The following is a 21,456-nucleotide window of genomic DNA, read 5'->3' on the forward strand; positions in this document are numbered from 1 at the left end:
CATGCGTTCACACATAAAATGTCCTTTTGGAGAACACTTTTCAGTTCCATTTGATTGATAAGTACAGTGTTTCCATTTGCTTTCTACTTGTTCATATGCACAGACTTGCTCACTTCAGGTTTTGTTGCTTTGTGCGTTTTTGCTTACATACTTTATATACTTGGCTTTTTGGAACAGGGTCTCACCATACATCACTGGTTTACAATTGGACTGGGCTGGCATTTAGTTAGTTAATCATCCTGCCTCTGCCTCTTGAGTGCTCAAATTATAGACTGGAAACTTTGTTTTGGTAGTTGTGTTTTAGCAGTCAAGTTTGTCCTACGTCTCTTCTACTTTTGTTACTTGTATTTTGTAATGTGTCCTAGCACAATTTTATCCAGGTTCTGCTTCCACTAGAATTCACTCTTGGTAGTGTACTTTCTAAAACTTGGGACAGATGCATTATTTACAAAGACACGTATGCACACAAATGTCATACAGTATATTTTCACTGCCCCATCTACACAATCTTCTGGCTGACTTCTTATCTTTTCTACTGTATGCATAGTTTTGTCTTTTGAGACTATCAGAAAGTTGGAACCTTTTCAAATGGGCATTGTTTTATTTATGTATTTATTTTTATTTTTTGAGATAGGGTTTCTCTGTGTACCCTGGCTGTCCTGGAACTTGCTCTGTAGACCATGCTGGCCTCTTCCTCACAGAGATCCATAGACTTGTTGATTTTAACTGCATTGGTAACTGTTGATGTGCCATATCAGAAAAATAGGTATTTTTTTACCCCCTTCTTATCCCCAATCTAGTGGCTGTGCTACTCTTGGGGAGCATGGAAATAATTCATCACCTAAATCATTTATGTTCTCTGATATAGCTACTATGCATACAGTTCAAGAAAACTAATCCCATTATCTTCGTTTACATGTTCATTGGAGAGGCACCCAAACTTCAGTTATCAGACACAAATGAGATGAAAACAAGATGAAATAGGACCCTCTGTTGCAAATCCTTGATGAATAATTCCAGAATAATCCCTGATCGTGATGAACAGCAGTAGTTGCCCAGGTCTTTTATTCTATGGATCCTCTACCCCACAAAGACATGGTTTCACTGTGTTGTCCTGGCTTTCCTGGAACTCACTCTGTAGGCCAGGCTGAGCTCAATCCCAGAGATCTTCCTGCTTCTGCCTCCCAAGTGCTGGGACTAAAGGCTGGGCCACCACCGCTTGGCACTTCTGCAGATTTTTTAAGTGCCCAATTTGGGAAGGCTAATGGTAAAGGTGAAAAGGACTTTGTCTTTTCTCCACTTTTCTCCAGCTTGGACTTTTCTCTGTAAGTTTAACAAGTATAGAAGAAAGCCAAGACAGCAGGCAAGGGAAATACCTAGCAAGATTCATGTTTTCTAGGTAGCATCATAAACAAGAAGATCAACATTAAAGGTGGCCAGTCTAAAGTGTGAACAAAGATCATTGTCTTGGAATGTATTGGAACATCCTTATTTGGGGATGGAGTGATCATATGTTCTCACATAGCCCAGGCTAGTCTGGAACTGACTATTTAGCCAGAGCTGGCTGGGAACTCCTAGCTTTCTTGCCTCTACCTCCCAAGTGCTGGAGTGACAAGCAGGTTACCCCATCTGGCTTTAGTTGCTTTTTGGTTTTTGAGACAGGTCTCACTGTGTATCTGTGGCTGGCCTGGAACTTGCTAAATAGATATCCATCTGTCTGGTTCATTCCTACCTTTTAAGAGTCACACACACACATGGTGATGGCTCAGCAGTTAGAACACTTGTTCTCAAAGAGGATCTGGTTCCCTTCCCAGCACTCAGATGGCAGCTCCCAACCATCTGTAAGTTTATTAGGGGGTCCCATGCCCTTCCTGGCCTCTGCAGGTACTAGGCACCACAGTACGCAGGTGCACATGGATACAGAGCATTCATGTAAAATAAAGGTGGGGGCAGGGTTTGTTTGTTCTTTTAAATAAATTTTTGAAAAATGCTACACCTGGTGCAGCAACCCTTTGAGTAGTGGCTCTTGCTGGTGCTTTTGTCTATTAATGGCCATGTCAAAAAAATTAAGGTAAGTTTAAATAATACAGAAATATCTTAAATAATAATCATAAAATCCATTGTCAGTAGCTCCCCAGGTAAATTTGAATAGCATAACCTTACTCTACATTCTACATAATAATAGATGTTGACAACTCGGTAATAGCAAATTCAGCATTGTTTTTGATCTGCCTCTGAGTAGTCTCTCTTCTAGAAATGAGCATCGGCTGTTTCTCCTTGAATTATGCTCCAATGAGATAGTCTCTGAAGTTATCACCTAACTGTAGATAATCTATAAACTCGGAGGAGAGTGGTTTGGAACAGGAAGTGAGAGGTGCGCACTAACTCAGGATTCCTAGGGCAGCTCTGATACTCCTAAGAAATGGGTAAATGCTGAACTTCCTGTAATACAGAATAACAGTTTCTCTCATGATCTAGATTTATTATTTTTGGATCATTCATAGCATAATCCTTAAAATATGTTAGGTATGTTTTCCACATTTGTGAGTTTTCCTGTAGCCTGATAGGAATAGGTGCATCACTCCACAAGGCACTTCTAAGCTTAGCTGAAGTGGAGGACTTTGAAAAGGAGTGCTTCCTGGGCTACAACACACACATGACTCTGTCTCAAGGAGGAAGAAATAAATAAAAATAAAGGGACTAGAGAATTGGCTCAGCAGGTACACTTGTGGCTAAGCTTCCTGACCTGAGTTTGTCCCTTGGCACCTCCATGGTAGAAAGCACACCAACTTCCTAAGGCTGCCCTCTGACTTCACAGACATGCTTCTGCACACACGAAGAAAGGAGTTCTAGGATGAGTGAGTTAGCACACTCCAAGCTCCTAGCAATTGGCAGGCAGAAGCAGGAGGATTGCAGCAAGTTCCAGGTCAGCCTGGACCATGTGGTGAGACAGATTCTGAAAAGAGTTTCAACAGGCAAACACACTGAAAAGACAGTCCTCCTTACCAGTGCAGGAGTCTAATTGTGGCTGTTCACGTCTCTCATTTGGGGCTTGGACGCTCAGTTTGACATCACAATTTCAGATGCATTGTAAGACAGGAAGAACATTGAGATAGAATCAAAACCCACTTCCTTTTTATGTGCCAAAATATAGAACTCTGGCAGGAAAACTGATACTTTTGTTAAAATTGATAGAAACTCTTGATATGTATACCTTTCAGCCGAATAGGAACAGACTACAACTCAGAAACTCAGTCCAATTTTGATTCTAGCTTATTGATTTATATGTACAGTAGAGGAAATTACTAGTTTGTAGTTTGGGTTCTTAGCTTTCAGACAGGAAACATGTTCAGAGAAGAGCTAAATGGAATTTCAAGACAAGGTAAGGTGGAATAATGTCAGAAAAACTACTAGTGAAATCAACTATCTCTCTTACTGTTTTATGGTCATAGCTAAGAGAAATGTCTGTCTTTCCCCCAAATATGTTATAAATTCTATAATATGAAACAGCTGCATGGATAATTGTTTTGTTTTATTTTCTCCCTTAGAGACAGGATCTCTTTATATAACCCTGGCTGTCCTGGAACTTATGTAGACCAGACTGGCCTTGAACTGACAGATCCTCCTGCCTCTGCCTCCCAAGTGCTGGGATTTAAGACTCTGCATGGTTATAGTTTTTATCTTGTTACAAGGAAAAGTTGTGAGATTTGGTTTGCTTTTGCTATTTTTAAGAGAAAAAAAAAATGAGTTAGTGAAATACTCCTTTTCATTGTAAGGGATCCCTGTTTCCCAGAGCACATTACTGTTAGCATATATTCAAGACTTTTTTTTTATCAGTAATTTGCTAACTGGAGTTAGAAAATACGGTAAATCCACCAGCCCCCTGGCATTTTTTTATATGTGCTAAGTTTCTGAATGGGGAAGATTGGATTCTCTTTCAAGTGCATCCTAGAAAGGAAACTTGTGACAAAATTAACTTAGGTTGAAAGACTTCTGGGAGATGTTCTTGTTGATAGTGGCTGAGCCTGTGTTAAAGATGGCCGTATTATTAGGACTGAGGTTTTAAGGATAACCAGAAGCAAGGGAAAGCGTCTGTTTCCCAAGTGATAGAATTAAAGGAATGTGCTACAAGGCCAGGCTTGATTTTTATTTAAACATTTCAATTATATGTTTCAAATGTCTGTAAGTTGATAGTAATACTTTAAAAACTTAAGCCAGTGGTAGTGGTGGTGATGGTGCACACCTTTGATCCCAGCACTTGGGAGGCAGAGGCAGGTGGATAGCCATGAGTTTGAGACCAGCATGGTCTACAAAGCAAGTTCCAGGACAGCCAGGGTTACACAGAGAAACACTGTCTCAAAAAAACAGAACAAAACAAAACAAAACTTAATTACTATATTGTTCCTGAAGCAGCAAATTACCACAGACTGTGTGGCTTAAGTCACACAAATTTGTTCTTTCACAGTTCTGAAGGCCAGAGTTTGTAAGCCCAAGTGTCAGCAAGCACGCTATGCCTCCAGAGGCTTTCAGAGAGACTCTTCTGTACCTTGCCTTTTCTACCTTCATGTGATGGCCAACTAATTTGCATTATGGCCACTTTATTCCAACCTGGCTTTTTCTTCACCTTCTCTGAATTTGTCTTCATACTAGCTTTGTATCTCTTCTCAAGCTAACTCAGTTTTTTGATAAGTAAATACAGGTAATGAGAACATACATAGCAGCCAGTGTGTATCTTTGTACTATTTTATTTGCACAGAAAAAAATGTAATGATGCAAACCTAGTTATTTAGATTTAATTATCTTTGGAAATAGAATACCAGGAGCTTGGAATAGAAAATAGAACTTACGTTCTAATAGAAGATAGTTAGAAGACTTGATCAAAATCTTGTTAAATAAACCTAACCTAACCTAATAGTTTTAGGCATAGACATAGTTTTAGTTTAAGACTTGTTTGCTGTTACTAAATTGTAGAAGGGAATTTTAAGAGAGGTTTTCAGCATGTGTTTAAGTCTTGTTTGCTTTTTTGAAGCATTTGAAAAAAAGAGTGTTTTAAGTTTCATAGATGGTGAGACTAGAACTTACCATAATATAAGCCCTTGTTGGTGGGTCCTATAATTTTCACCATGTATTTGAGTTGACTTAGTGATAGGTGTGTGCTTTTGTTTGTAAGAAAAGGTCTTACAAGATTTTTACAAGTATTTGGGAAAGAAAGATGATTATTAATAGTTTTACCTTGTATTTTCACATCATTGTCATGTCATTGACCAAATAAAAAAGACGTAACAACATATGCTGACAGTTATATAGGAAAGTGAGACCCTTTTGCATTCCGACTAGAACTGTATCACTTCTTGAACAGCACAGCAGTACCTCAAAAAAAATTAAGCAGAGTTCCCATAAGACCCTGCAGTTCTTTCTTGGATTTCTCTCCAACTCAAGAAATTGGAGAGCTGTGAATAATGTGGCTTGCAAACAAAAAAAAAATTAAACAAAAGTCAAGACAAACAAATCCAATAAGACAGAACACACACACACACACACACACACACACACACACACACACACACCAAACAACCAAACAAACAAAACATGGAGTCATACAGAAGGAGGGAGAGCAAGAAAGAATGTTTAAGAAGCTGAACCAAGCAGGTTAGTACACAACCTCACCTGAAAGTGTATATACACAGAGTGTTGTTCACAATATTTTTCTTAATTGACAGTTGATGAATATAAACAAAATGTGAATGGATAGTTATTCAACCATGAAATGGAGTATTCCTGTCAGAATGTAAATGTATCTTCAAAAGATTGCACTATTGAAAAAAAATGTACTCACAAAAACATATTTTATTATTCCATCATATCAAACATAGAACTTAGATAGATCAATAGAGACAAATGGTAGGTAGGTAGTTGGCTAGGATTAGGGGTAAAACAGTGTCTGGCCAACAATGTGCTCTTTGGGATGGGATGGTGAGAACTGAGGGTGGTAATCGCTGCATAGTTTTGCAGATAGGAATTGTACACTTTAAACAGGCAAATAACCTTAAATACTTTTATGTCTTATTTTATAGTTTGTCAACATCTAATACACATTGAGAATACATTTCTCTTCTGTTGCTCAATCATTTCAAGATTTAGCTAGCTCATTTTTCTTAAAACACATTCTATGTGTATGTGTACATGCTTACATTTGTTTATATATACACAAAGGCCAGAAAACAATATTAGATGGCCTGGAACTGGGGTTCCATACAGGCAGTTGTGAGCCACCCGATGTGGGTGTTGGAAAACAAAGCAGTAAGCATTCTTAACTTCTGAGCCATCTCTATTATCTAGCTCAGTCTCTCTCTCTCTCTCTCTCTCTCTCTCTCTCTCTCTCTCTCTCTCTCTCTGTCTCTCTCTCTCTCTCTCTCTTTTGTTGGTAAATTATAGGTGGTTCTTTTATTTTGTTTTAACATCAAGCTGATTGTATATCAGTTTCTTCCGATGTATATAAACATGATATTTATGAAGATGAGGATGCAGAACCAAAATTAAATTGTCTTAATTTTAGGACATTTAAGAGTAAAGTGGTATATTGTAGTCTAGGCATTGCTTATTTCACTTTGTATAAAACTTATTGTTGTGTCAGATAGATATCTAGCAGCGCATACTTCATGTGTCTTAAACCTTCATGGTCGGGTTGAGGACTCAGCTCAGTGGTAGAGCGCTCGCCTAGCGAGCACAAGGCCATGGGTTCAGTCCTCAGCTCAAAAAATAAAAAATCTTTATGGTCTTAACCATGCAATACCATTTTGCTATAAATGTTTTCAGGTCAGGAACTTTAAAAGAAAATATTAGACAACGTGCATTCTTCAAGAGTCTTCTCTAGGTTCTTCCTGCTCTCAAATTGAACTTTCTTGCTCTCTCATGAGATGTCTGAAACAGCAATTTTTGTCTTTCTCCTTAACCAACATGAAATGTACTCATGTACTTGTAGAAGACATGAGTTTGGTGCCTAGCATTCACAGCTGGGCTACTCACAGTGCCTGTAACTCCATCACTGGAGGGTCTGGTGCTCTCTTTTGGCCTTCATGGGCAATGTCCTCAGATGTGTGTATATGTGTTCATGATCACACTTGTGGACGTACACACACACACACACACACACACACACACACACACACACACCTGATTTTAAAATGGGGCTCGAGAGATGGCTCAATAGAGTGCTGGCTGTTCTTCCAGAGGACCTAGATTTAATATCTTTCACCCCGTGGCACCTCACAACTATCTGTTCACATCTAACTTTCCAGGCGATGCCACACCCTCTTCTGGCCTCTGTGGGCAACAGGCATTGCATGCCTGTAAAAAATAAAATTTAAAATGTGCTCACATAGTGTTAAATTTTATAGAACATAAACATATGCCTTCCATGACTTCAGTGCAGTCAGTTTCAAGCTATGCAAAGCAGATAATGATGGCATAGAAAGGGGTTGTTTCTAGTAGAGAAGTCTTCAGAATCCCTCTTGAACAGATAAGCCTAAACCTTGGGGCATGAGGGACGGAATCAGGGTTAAACAATGGAAGAATTTTGGATTAGAAATGACCTCATTGTCTTCATTTTAAGCTTTTTCACAACTTTCCACCATGTTGTCCTTCCTCATCTTCAAGTTTCCCTTAGGACCGTAGATACTACAGATCTCATTTGATAACATGATTGACTTCCTGCTTCTTTAATCACTTCTACTACATCAAACAAGGAGAAGGATGCTATTCTAATACTCGCCCCTTCCCCATCCTATCATCCTGCACTAGAACTTTCTGAGGAAATAAACTGAAAAGGGAGACTGTTCTCAGGACTACTCCAAAGAGAAGATCCTTTCCTAAAACGTTTGGTCACAGTTCTTAACAGGTAGCAGCATATGATCTGGGGAAGGAATGGTGCTTGATATCAACTCTGATAACACAATGTTTCCTTGTCCATTTTTCCTAGTATCATCTAGACTGTCACAGCCATCCTCTCCCCACTCAGGCTGCCCATCACCTTCCATTCCAGCAAGTAAAGTCATTTCTCCGTCACAGAAGCACAGCAAAAAGGCATTAAAGCAGGTAAGCATTAAGTCTCTGCTCATCAGAAGAATACTCTCTCCAGTTAAAAATCATTAGGAAAGCTGCGCTGTGGTGACACATGCTGTAATCTCAGCATTCAAGAAACAGAGAGACGGATCTCTGAGTTTGAGTCCAGCCTGGTCTACAGAGTGAGTTCCAGGACAGCCGGGGTATAGAGAGAAAACATGTCTAGAGGGGGGAAAATAATAATAATAATGAGAGCTACATGGTGTTTCACGCCTTTAGTTCTGTAATGTAATGGATAATGATATTGAGGTCCCTCTTCAATAAAACACTTCATCAAATCTTCTGTTAATTACTGAAAATTTATTGAAAGCTCTTAGGTTCATGTCTTTACAGGGTAAATGTCCGCAATCTGCTAATTTGCTGCTAGGAATTTTTGTGCTCTGTATGTGTCACCCATTGTATGTAGGGTTTAACATGGTTTTGAAGACCCAGATTTTTTCCTAGTTTGCTAAGGTATGTGTTCTGAATCATGAATAGGTGTTTACATTTTCAGAGCATTTTTTATGTGTGTCTGGTTGTGTTGGGGGTACTGGGGATTAAACCCATCACTCAGTGAGCAAATACATCTCACACTGAGCCACATTCCCAATCATCAGGTTTTTTTGCTTTGGAGCTTATTTATAATGATCAGGTAGATTTTTTTTTTTACTTTTATTCTAATATATAGAATCCTATTTCTAGATTTCCTAATATTGCAGTAATTATAAGTATGGAATAGAACCTGTGTGTTTATTTACATAGCTTGTGCAGATTTTTTTTTTTTAAATTTTAGTTTTGAAGCCAGATGTGGTGGTGCATGCCTTTAAGAACACTCCAGGGGCAGGCAGATCTCTGTGAATGCGAGGCCAGCCTGGACTCCAAAGTGAGTTCCATGACTGCTAGGGCTGTTACACCTTGTCTTAAAAAACCACAAATAATTAATAACTGAGATGCTAGTCAGCTGTTGTTTTGTAGCACACATCTGTAATCCTATTACATTGGAGGCTGAGGTAGGGAGGGAGGAGCTTGAAACCATCATGGGCTGTACAGTAGCAAGACCCTGTTTTCAGACCTTCAGTAGTCTTCTATTGTAGTGCAGTTTCGAAATACATCCTAACATAAACTGTGTAGTTGTTTATTTTATTCTAGATTTGGGCAGAAAGTTGTAGAAACTATCTTTACTCTCTAGTAAGTAGTACATAAGAATCATTTTCCTTGCATTATACTGTTCTTTGTTGTTATTATATTAGTCAATTGATTTGTCTTCTTTTGAATCAATTTTAGAGATTTTTCTTAGCAAATGGTCCATTTCTGGCCAGTAAAGTTGTTCAGCCGGTAAAAGCACTTACCCCAAACCTGAAACCCTGAGTTGATTCTTGGACCCACAGGTGGAAAAGAAAACTACCTCCCTGGTGTTGTTCCTGACTTCATATACATGCCCCCCAACTCCATAATACTGTAAATACATAAATGTATGTTAAAAAAGAAGTAAAATGTTCTTTCTACAGGATTTATTGCATGTCCTGCTGTAAGTTAGATAATGTTTTGTTTTTCATTTGTCATTGTTCATTTATTTGTTCTCAATGTTAATTGCCAGTTGAATTTTTTGTTTTATTGGAATTTTCAAAGAGCTGGCTTTGGATTGCTTTTGTTTTGAGATAACACCTTTCTGCTTTGTTTAGATTGGTTCAATATGTATTCCAGGCTGGTCCCCCACTTATTTTTCTCCTTTTTTCTTTCTTGAAATGTTGTCTGGTAGCATAGTCACCTGATCCCAGTATTCAGGAGGCTGAAGCAGGAGGGTTTTAATTTCAAGGCAGCCTGGTTCTATAGCAGTACACTGCCTAGCAGTTCCTTCCAAGAAGAATCTAATAATCAGTAAATACAAACTGACAAGTAATTAGGAAAACATCAAGTAACATAATTTTAGTCTCATAATTTGGTATGAACTAAGAGTGTATTGTATCAGTAATTGACAAGTAAGGTGACAATGGTTACTCATATACTGATACAGAATAGTAAAAAACAATCATTAAACATAAATCATTGAATATAGGACCTTGTGCATGCTAAGCAAGAACTCTGTCCCTGAACTATAGACCCAGCCACTATAGTTTTATTGGAGATAATGTTATAATAACTATTAAATATTAAATGTGTATGCTTCATGAACATGTGATTAAACATTTTAGTGCTTATGTTAAGAAAGATACACAGAAAAATATTTGCCTAAAAGTTTATCAATAGTAAGAAATAGCAAACGGCCTAACTTTTACATAAATTTTATCATATTATTTGTATATATTGCATATATTTGTTACTTCTGTGTCTAAGAGAAATCATTTTGGGGACAGAATAAACATTCTTGAAAGATGGACAGTTGTAGAGTATTAGAAGCTTATGCTGTAAAAGGTTGTGCTATGCAGTTAAGAGCTGAAGAAATACCCAAAAAGATACTGCTGTCACAGAAGACCCAGTTTTGGTTCCCAGAAACTGCACTGGGCTGACAATTGCTTGTCATTTTAGCTCCAGGAAAGTCATAGTCCTCTTCCGATCTTAGCAGGTGCTGTAGTCACGTGCACAAATGCAGACATTACCTGTAACTAAAAACAAAAATAAAGGGTTTGGAGATATGGCTCATTGATTCAGAGTGCATTTTCCTCTCACAGAAGACCTGGGTTTGGTTTCTAATACCTACATCAGATCACTTACAGTTTAGCTCCAATTTCAGGGGTCTGATTCCTTTTTGCCTCTACAGACATCTGTACACACTTAGCATATATTTAAGACACACATATAAAATTAAATAATTAAATCTTAAAATTGTTTAGGGTCTAGAGAGATGGCTCAAGGGTTAAGAGCACTGGCTGATCTTCCAAAAGGACCTGGTTTGATTTCCAACATCCACTGGTTATCACACAACTGCAAATAACTCCAGTCCCAGTGAATCCAATGACCTTTGCTCCTGAGACAGGGTTTCTCTGTGTAGCTTTGGAGTCTGTCCTGGAACATGGTCTGTAGCCCAGGCTGGCCTAGAACTCACATAGATCTGCCTGCCTCTGCTTCCCAAATGCTAGGATTAAAAGTGTGCGCCACCACCGCCCAGCTTTTTTTTTTTTTTAAAGATTTATTTATTTTGTATACAGCATGTATGACGACAGGTCAGAAGAGGACACCAGATCTTATTACAGGTGGTTGGGAGCCACCATGTAGTTGCTGGGAATTGAACTCAGGACCTCTGGAAGAGAAGCCAGTGCTCTTAATCTCTGAGCCATTTTTCCAGCCCTGCTTCTTTATTATACCAATCACAGTGACATATATTCACGTAGTATAAAGGAATATTCCACACATGGAATGATTGATACCTAGTTAGAGATTTCTGCAGGGGAACACATTCAGTTTCTCTGGAAGAACAGACAGTGCTCTTAACCACTAAGCCATCTCTTCAGCCCCCATAAAATAGATTTTAAAAAATGATTTCAAATAAAGATCTTTGTTGAAAGCCAGTAGACTATACCAAAGGTGAGGGCAGAATGTCAGGGCTTGAAGGGTACAGTTAAGCAGTTAGAACACCCAGGCACTGGCAGGATAAATTAATATGAAACCAGGGGCAGTGCATTCAAGATGATTGTAACTCTGAAAACAGAGAGTCAATGACCTGTGTATAAAGAGAAAATTCATGCTAAAGGGATAAAAATATCTCCAGGAAAATCATAATGGAAAATAATCTGTGAAAAGAGATATCCACTCAGATACAGGCAGCATTTAGAACAGTAATCAAAGGAGAACCTGCCCCTATCATATTAACTGTCAAAACATTAAATATACAGAACAAAGAAAGTGTCTTGAATGCTGCAGGGAAAAACATCAGTTTGCGTGAAAGGGTAGAGCCACCAATATTGCTCCAATACTAAAAACAGACACAGAAAAACCATACATGCACACACAGAAGGATATGTGAGTGGGTAGGGGGTGACAGTCTTCCTGGTGAACATACATACATTTCCAATAAAATACTTGAAGGCTGTATTCAGGAACATAGCAAGGGCTGTAGATGTAGCTCAGTTGGCGGAGTGCTTACCTAATGTACATGAAGCTTGGCGTTGCACCCTGTAAAACTTAAAAGTGCCAGACAGGGTGGCACAGACCTGCAATCCCTGCACCTAGGTCGTGAAGGTAGGAGGAGCAGCTCAGTCATCCTTAGCCTTATAGCCAGCTTATTATATGTAAGAATGTGTGACAATGAAAATGTGTGTGAAACATCCGCCACAGGGTTGCTCCCTAATACGCAAATTAACAGTATAACACATCACACAAATGCACCCGAGTATAGAAAGTCAGCGTCCCATTGTATGTAGAAAGGACTTATGACAAAGTTTGACACTTGTTCCATGGTGTTGAATTCATGAGGCTAGGAATGGAAGGAAAGTGCCTCCACATAATAATGGCTATATACTATAAGTATATTCTGGTATTATACAAAGGGAAAAAATTCAAATTATTTCCACTAAACTCAGAGACAAGTATGTCTACCCTCTCTCCCTTTTATTAGTATAGTACTTAAACTCTCTTTTAAAACAGCAACAAAATGTAAAATCTGTAAAAACCTTAAAACTAGTAAAAATCTTAAAACATGTAAGAAAGAGCTGGGCGGTGGTGGCACACACCTTTAATACCAGCACTCGGGAGGCAGAGGCAGATGGATCTCCGTAAGTCAATTCCAGGACTCCAAAGCTACATAGAGAAACTGTCTCATGAAGAAAAAGAAGGAAATTTACGACTTCAACATCTAAAAAAGGAACTGAAGATGCTAGAAAATAGATATCTATTGTGAATGATGGCACTACCAAATGAGATATATGTGTTCAGTACATTCTCCACAAAAATTTCATGTGTATTCTCTCTCTCTTTTTTTAAAGATTTATTTTGTATGCAGTGTTGTGCCTGCATGCCAGAAGAGGGCGCCAGTTCTCATTACAGATGGTTGGGAGACACCATGTGGGTGCTGGAAATTGAACTCAGGACCTTTGTAAGAACAGCCAGTGCTTTTAACCGCTGAGCCGTCTCTCCAGCCCCTCATGTGCATTCTTACAGAACTAGAAAACAATTTTAAAATTCCTATGGGAACATAAGGCCCTGAATATGAATAGGCAAAGCAATTCTAGGCAATAAGAATGCTGGGAGCATTCCTGTGCTTGATTTCAAGTTGTACACAGAGCCATTGTAACAAAAACATGATACTGACATACAGACAGACCAGTGAAACTCAATAGAGGACAGACATACAATGTAAATCCACACCGCTGTAACCCTCTGCCTTTTGAGAAAAGGCAACCTCTTAACAGATGGTTCTGGGCAAACTATGTATCCATGTGTAGAAGAACAAAACTAGATCCCTTTCGGAAACACTAACTCCCAATGGATTGAAAAACCCTAATATAAGACCTGACACGTTTAGAAGAACAAGGAGAAACAATTCCAGGGCATATGCACGGACTTTCTGAAATCAATAGAGGTTTCTCAGAAGATCTAAATTGCGGGGCTAGAATGATGACTCAGCAGTTAGGAATACTGGCTACCCTTGCAGAGGACTGAGTTTGGATCCCCTGAACCCAAACTGGCTAACCACAGCTTGTCAGCCCAGTTCCAGAGGGAGCCAGTGCCTTCTCTGGCCTCAACAGACTCACATACACAGACACATGCAGACCAAACACCCATACACATAGAATAAAAATAAACCTAAAGAAAAGGTAAAAACAGGTTTAGCATAAAACCCAGCCAAGGAGCTTGGTGTCAGTTCTGTGACACCCTCTCCCCCAGGGGAGAAAAAGCGCTGTCAAAACATCGTAAGGGGGGACCAGTTTATTCTGTTCTTCATTTACGTGCCTGTCAGGAGAGGTCTGGCCTGATGTCAAAGACATGAGGCGGCTGCTCTCACCTCCACTCTGGAGGGTCTTCTCAAATGAGTGAACCCAGTCTAGAAATCCTCACAGACTTGTCCCACATTTGTCTCCTAGAGGAGACTAGATGCTGTCACCTTGACGGTGTTAATGTCACAGATCCTTTGGTATTTAGCCCGAGGACTCTGGCAGGAACACCTGCATCCTGATGATGAAGTTGTGGAATCCACCCAGGTATCCAGCCGGATAAACTGTATGTACAATGTCATTTGTTTTCAGCCATACAAAGAACAAACTTACAGCATTCTCAGGAACATGGATGATAAATGGATTAATCTAGTCCATGAAAAGCAAATAACTAGTTTTACTTTCATTTTTTGGTGCTTAGGCTGTATATAGACATATAATACCAAGGTTGTACATATAACATGTGACCAGACACAAAACTGTCCAAGGTACTAAGAAAAGAAGAAGAGGGGGTCAAGATCATGATGGGGAAACCCACAGAGACAACTGACTCTGGACTGACAGCCCGGGAACCTGCATCGAACCGAACTAGGCCCGCTGAATGTGGGTGACAGTTGTGTGGCTTGATCTGTTTGTGGGGTCCCTGGCAGTAGGACCAGGACTTATCCCAGGTGCATGAACTGGCTTTTTGGAGCCCACTCCCGGTGGTGGGATACCTTGCTCAGCCTTGATACAGTGGGGAGGGCTAGGCTCTCCTTCAACTTGGTATGCCAGACTTTGTTGACTACCATGGGAGGCCTTACCCACTCTGAGGAGTGGAGGGGGGGTAGAGTGGGAGAGAGGTGAGGAGGTGGAAGAAGGGGAGGGAGGGCATGGGGTTGGTATGTAAAATGAAAAAAATAAAATAAAATCCACTTCCACATACAGTTAAACAATTTTAAAAAATGACATGGAGTAAAATACACTTTATCTACAGTACATACTTACATGAAAATATCCTTAGTTGTATAATGCCTATACATGATAAAAATACTTTTAAATCCTAAGGGCCAATAAGATGAATCACTAGATAGAGATACTACCAAGCCCGGTGACCTGAGTTTGGTTCTTTGGACCCACGTGATAAAGAACACCAGCTCCAGAAAGTTAGCCTCTGAATGCTGCACTTTTGCCCCTGTACATACTAAGATAAGTTTTACTACAGTATTTAGATAATAGTGCTGTTTACAAAATGTACAAAAGTAGTGCTGATATATTTAGTAGAAGTGTGTGTATGGAAAAGTATAAAGAAGTTTAAAGAGTAAATATAAATTCACCAGTGCAGTTGGATTGCACACTAAAACTTAAGTGATAGTCAAAAAAGAATTTGGCTTTGAATTTAAATTAATAATTTTCAAAAATGTATTTTTTGTTTTTTATGAAGGATTAGAACTCATAATTTTAATTTTTTGAGATTGAGTGTTACTGCATCGTGTTGGCTGCCCTGAAACTCAAAGTATTTAAAAGTTGTTTGTAGGACCAGGCATAGTGGTCACATACACAGCCGCTATGTGGGTGTTGGGAACTGAACCTGCATCCTCTGCAAGAATCATCATCTCCTCAGCTCTTTTTATCCGTGTGTGTGTGTGTGTCTGTGTGTCTGTGTGTCTGTGTCTGTCTGTCTGCACACACATGTATACATATGGGGTCACTTCTCTACTTCCACTGTATGGGTCCTAGGGATCCAACTCTGATTGATATCTAGATGTGAACACTAGTGGCTTTACCCACTGAGCCATTTCACAGACCCTCTTTCTTTTTAAATGGTCACTCTAAATAATACTGTGTTAACTATGAATTAAGAACCTCAGGTTGGGGATTTAGCTCAGTGGTAGAGCGCTTGCCTGGCAAGCGCGAGGCCCTGGGTTCAATCCTCAGCTAAAAAAAAAAAAAAAAAAAAAAACCTCTTAGAAATAAAAATGAGCTAAAATGGCCAGAAGGAACTAACTGCTGTTGTTAGAACCTACACTGCTGTGTCCTTGCTCTCTGATTATGTCATTGCTGTAAGCAACTAAGAATTTATCATTTGGGCAAGTCTCCGCACTCTTACTCAAGGTAATACAAATACTTATTAAACTGTAACGCCTGTGAAGCATAAATAATACCGATAATTGCTCTTTTCCATAGAATCAATGCTTAGAATTCTGTTTTCAGAAATGGTAAAAGTGTGTAATTCTCAATTAGAAGATTGTAAATCCCTTGCCTTGCTGCTGATTTTTAAGTTCTGAAAAAAAATCTAATGGTTTTTCCTTATAGCTGTATATACTGGAATAATCTTGTCTTCCCAAACTACCCAATTCCATAGGTCCTTCAGCTTTGTTAGATTAAGGCTTTGTTTGTGTTGAGTCGATGTCAGAGTAGTTCTCACCATAAGTGATGTCACCCACTGAAAAGCAGCTTGTTTCTTACCTCCAGTTTTTCTTTATAGGCCCTGAAGCAGCAGCAGCAGAAGAAGCAGCAGCAGCAGCAGCAACAATGCAGGCCAAGCATGCCCATCTCCAACCAACACCTCTCTCTCAAGACTGTCAAAGCAGCTGGGGACCCTCTACCTGCCAAACCTGGTAGGCAGTTGACTGGCCGTCTCTCCCCAGTGGAAGTTTCTTCTTCCTTCCCCAGCATGTTTGTGCTTTTGATGTTGTGACTTTTTATACTCTGCTGTTTATTTTTAATTTGCTATTTTACTACCATAATCTTTCTGATGCCAAAAAACTGATGTAAATCCTCGGATAGGGCTGGATGGTGGTGGCATACACCTTTAATCCCAGCACTGAGAGGCAGAGCCAAGCAGACATAGGACTTCGAGGCCAGCCTGGTCTACAGAACTAGCTCTAGGACAGCCACGGCTACACAGAGAGACCCAATCTCAAAAACAAAACAACAACAACAACACCCAAAAAGTCCTAGGATAAATATTTTCATATAGAATTATCATGTACTTGTTTAAAAGTGCAAGAGTGAGATTTGGAAGCCTCTATTCATTAACCTGATAAATGTGTTGTTTCCAAGGTCAAGGTGAACTCTGTCTCTGTGTGTATATGTAGGCAGGTGCATGTGTGTGTGCATGCTTGTTGAGGTCAGAGAAGAGCCTCACATCACGTTCCCCTGTAGCATCTGTCTTCTGGTGGTCTCGTTTTCTGTAACATTGTGGACAGGATCTCTCCCTGGCCTGGGACTTGTGGTTTAGGCCTCAGGAATGTTCCTGTCTCCACTTCCTGGCACTGGGATTTCAAGTGTGCTGTGCTTATTTTGGCTCTTAATGTGGTTTCTGAGAATCAAACATAGGTCCTTATGCAAACTTAGGCAACAAGTACTTTTTTGACTCAGCCATCTATGCAGCCCCAATGCTACATGAACTCTTTCCCAATGCTGGCATTTACACTACAAGGACGGGGCTGGAGAAATGGCTCAGTCATGAAGAATAGGTACTGATGGGATTCCATCTTCTGGTACCTGTGGACACTGGGCATACAGGTGGGACACTAACGTATATGCAGGCGAAACACTCCTACACATAAAAACAAAATAAATTTTAAAATAAAAAGTGAAAGACGAAGTATGCAGACTTTCTAAAAATATGTACTCTTTAGTTTCCATTGAATATGGTTACATGGACTTTGTGTAATTGTTGTTACTTGTTTTGTTTTTAATTTTATTTTGCCATAGAGTTTGGTCTTTTTGTTTTTTTTTTTTTTGGGGGGGGGTGTTGGTTTTTGGTTTTTTTGAGACAGGGTTTCTCTATGTAGTTTCCACTAGTTTGGCTGGCCATCTCTGTATATTTTCCCATCATAATCTTGATGCCCCTTGCTCATAGAATCCCTCCTCTCTTTCATCAATTGGGATCCTGGAGCTTATCCTGGCGCCTGGCAGTGGATCTCTGCATCAGTTTTCTGCATCTGTTTTCATCAGTCTCAGGATGAAGGGTCAGTCTATGATGACAGTTAGGGTATTCATCCATGTGATCACCAGAGTAGGCCAGTTCAGGCACCCTCTCAACTATTGTCGGTAGTCTAAGGTGGGATCATCTTTGTGGATTCCTGGCAACTTCCCTATTGTTTCTGCATATTCTCATGATGTCTTCATTTGTCGTGATCTCTATTTTCTTATTCTCCCACTCTGTTTCTGTTCCAGTTCAAACCTCTCGTTCCCCTGTGTTCTCGTCTCCCATCCCTTGCCCTCCATTTCCCCTTCTCGCCCCCAGTTTGCTCATGTAGATCTCATCTATTTCTCCTTTGTTGTGTGATCCATGTGTCCCTTGTAGGGTTCTTCCTGCTGGGTAGCCTCCCTGGAGCTGTGGGTTGCAGTCTAATTGTCCTTTGCTTTACATCCACTTATGAGTGAGTACATACCATGTGTGTCCTTCTGGGTTTGGGTTACCTCACTCAGAATGGTATTTTCTAGTTCCATCCATTTGCCTGCAAATTTCATGATGTCATTGTTTTTCTCTGCTGAGTAGTAGTCCATTGTGTATATGTACCTCATTTTCTTAACCCATTCTTCAGCTGATGGGCATCTAGGGTTGTTTCTTGTTCTGGCTATTATGAATAATGCTGCTATGAACATAGTTGAGCATGTATCCTTGTGGTATGATTGAGTATTCCTTGGATATATGCCCAAGAGTGGTATAGCTGGGTCTTGAGGTAGATCGTTTCCCAGTTTTCTGAGAATCTGCCATAGCCATACTGATTTCCAAAGTGGCTGTACAAGTTTGCACTCCCACCAACAGTGGAGGAGTTGTTCCCCTTGCTCCATGTTCTCCAGCATAGACTGTCATCAGTGTTTTTGATCATAGCCATTCTGACAGGTGTAAGGTGGTATCTCAGAGTCATTTTTATTTGCATTTCTCTGATGACTAAGGATGTTGAGCAGTTCCTTAAATGTCTTTCAGCCATTTGAGATTCTTCTTTTGAGAATTCTGTTTAGCTCTTTAGCCTATTTTTAAGTCAGATTATTCACTGTTTTGATGTCTAGTTTCTTGAGTTCTTTATGTACTTTGGAGATTAGTCCTCTGTCACATGTGGGTTGGTGAAGATCTTTTCCCATACTGTAGGCTATCATTTTGTCTTATTGACATTTCCTTTGCCCTACAAAAGCTCAGTTTCAAGAGTTCCCATTTATTAATTGTTGTTCTCAGTGTCTGTGCTACTGGTGTTATGTTATGAAGTGGTCTCCTGTGCCAATGCGTTCAAGACTACTTCCTACTTTCTCTTCTGTCAAGTTCAGTGTAACTGGATTTATGTTGAGGTCTTTGATCCACTTGGACTTGAGTTTTGTGCAGGGTGACAGATATGGATCTATTTGCAGCCTCCTACACGTTGGCATCCAGTTATGCCAGCACCATTTGTTGAAGATACCTTTCTTTTTTCCATTGTAAAATTTTGTCTTCCTTGTCAAAAATCAGGTGTTCATATGAATGTGGATTAAATGTCAGGGTCTTCAATTCGATTCCATTGGTCCGTATGTCAGTTTTTATGCTAGTATCAAGCTGTTTTTATTACTATAGCTCTAGAGTAGAGCATAAAGTCAGGAATGGTGATGCCTCCAGAGGTTGCTTTATTGCATAGGATTATTGCTTTTAGCTATCCTGGGTTTTTTGTCTATGGAGAATTGTGTTGGGATTTTGATGGGGATTGCATTAAATCTGTAGATTGCTTTTGGTAATATTGCCATTTTTACTATGGTAGTCCTACCTATCCATGAGCATGGGAGATCTTTCTGTTTTCTGATAGCTTCTTCAATTTTTTATTTGTGGCTATTGTAAAGGGTGATGTTTCTCTGACTTCTTTCTCATCCCTTTTATCATTTGTGTATAGGAGGGCTACTGATTTTTTTTTTTAATCTTGTATCCTACCACATTACTGAAGGATTTTATCAGCTGTTGGAGTTCCTGGTAGAATTTTTGGGGTCACTTATATTTACTATCATATCGTCTGCAACTAGGGAAAGCTGGACTTCTTCCTTTCCAATTTCTATCCCTTTGATCTCCTTTTGGTGTCTTACTGTTCTAGCTAGAACTTCAAGTACTATATTGAATAAATATGGGGAGAGTGGACAACCTTGTCTTGTTCCTGATTTTAGTGGAATTGCTTTGAGTTTCTCTTCATTTAATTTGATGGTGGCTGTTGGCTTGTTGTAAATTGTAAAATATTGTATTCCTGATCTCTCTAGAACCTTTAACATGAAAGGGTGTTGGATTTTATCAAAGGCTTTTCAGCATCTAAGGAGTGGTTTGTTTTTTTTTTTTTCTTTCAGTTTGTTTATATGGTGTATTACATTGACAGATTTTCATATGTTTAACCATCCTTGCATCCCTGGGATGAAGTCTATTTGGTCATGGTAGATAATTTTTTGATGTGTTCCATTTTTTGATGTGTTCCTGGACTCTGTTAACCAGTATTTTTGTTGAGTATTTTTGTATCAATGTTCATGAGGGAGATTGGTCTGTAATTCTCTTTCTTTGTTGCATCTTTGTGTGGTTTGGGTATCAGGGTTAACTGTAGCCTCATAAAAAGAGTTTGGTAATGTTCCTTTTGTTTCTATTGTGTGGAACAATTTGAAAAGTATTGGAATTGGCTCTTTGAAAATCTGATTGAATTCTGCACTAAAACCATCTGGTACTAGGCTTTTTTTGGTTGGGAGACTTTTAATGACTGTTTCTATTTCCCGAGAATCCTTTTTCTTCCAACACAAATCTGTCCCTCTTGGCATCTATCTGCGGGCTGGGAAGGAGTTTGGGGGTTGGGAAGAGTGAAGAATGTGCCAGGCTGAGGTGAGGCACCAGAGTGTAGCTAAGTTGATGGAGACCAAACTCCACCCACTGCAGATCTGTTCCCTTCTGCCTGTAACAAGTTGCTTTCTGGTTCATGGCGGCTTTGCCTTCCTTTCAATACTGACACTCACTTTCTTCTCCCTTCCATATGACTTAGATTTATTTCCATGCATTGTAGCCTGTGACCTGTGGTTTCCAAGGGGCATGGTTTGATGTTATTTTACTCTCTTTTAATTATTAGATTTATTGGGGTCTGGGGAGGAGCTGCATGGAATTCTGGGGCTGACTTGAGGGAGTCACTTTTCTCCTAACATGAGATAAACAGGTCAGGCTGCCAGGGCTGGTAGAGAGCTGTCTTGTAGATCCTCGTGGTTTGTTTATGAACCTGTCTTCACGTGCTTTTCCCCTAGCCCTGTGGGAAGGAAAGCGGTCTGATGGTCAGTCCAGCAGTCCCCAGAACTCACTCACCAGCTTCGCCTCCGCAGTGAAAGTGGACAGTTCTCTTCTAGGCTTGGGGAAGAAGTCTTTCCAGAGGTCCGACAGACTCCACACAAGTAAGTTCCTTTACAGAGGCCATGATGGGTCCAAAGTATGCCTAAAAATCATCAGCCACTAGCTTGAGTTTCATGTGTAATTTGAATTTTACTTTTAAACCTGGACATAATTTCTATTCTATTATTTTCT

General features: G+C 39.6%; 1 protein-coding gene across 1 annotated transcript in view; it reads left to right on the forward strand.

The window, feature by feature from the left end:
* Asxl2 (ASXL transcriptional regulator 2) overlaps positions 1-21,456 on the forward strand; it is a 92,670-nt gene that overhangs the window by 46,344 nt on the left and 24,870 nt on the right. Inside the window, exons 6-8 of the mRNA XM_036171104.1 lie at positions 7,979-8,094; positions 16,435-16,567; positions 21,183-21,326. Of these exons, the coding sequence (XP_036026997.1) occupies positions 7,979-8,094; positions 16,435-16,567; positions 21,183-21,326 (393 nt within the window). The remainder of the gene's footprint in view (positions 1-7,978; positions 8,095-16,434; positions 16,568-21,182; positions 21,327-21,456) is intronic.

This window comes from Onychomys torridus, chromosome 21 (assembly GCF_903995425.1).
Source record: "Onychomys torridus chromosome 21, mOncTor1.1, whole genome shotgun sequence".
NCBI lineage: Eukaryota > Metazoa > Chordata > Mammalia > Rodentia > Cricetidae > Onychomys > Onychomys torridus.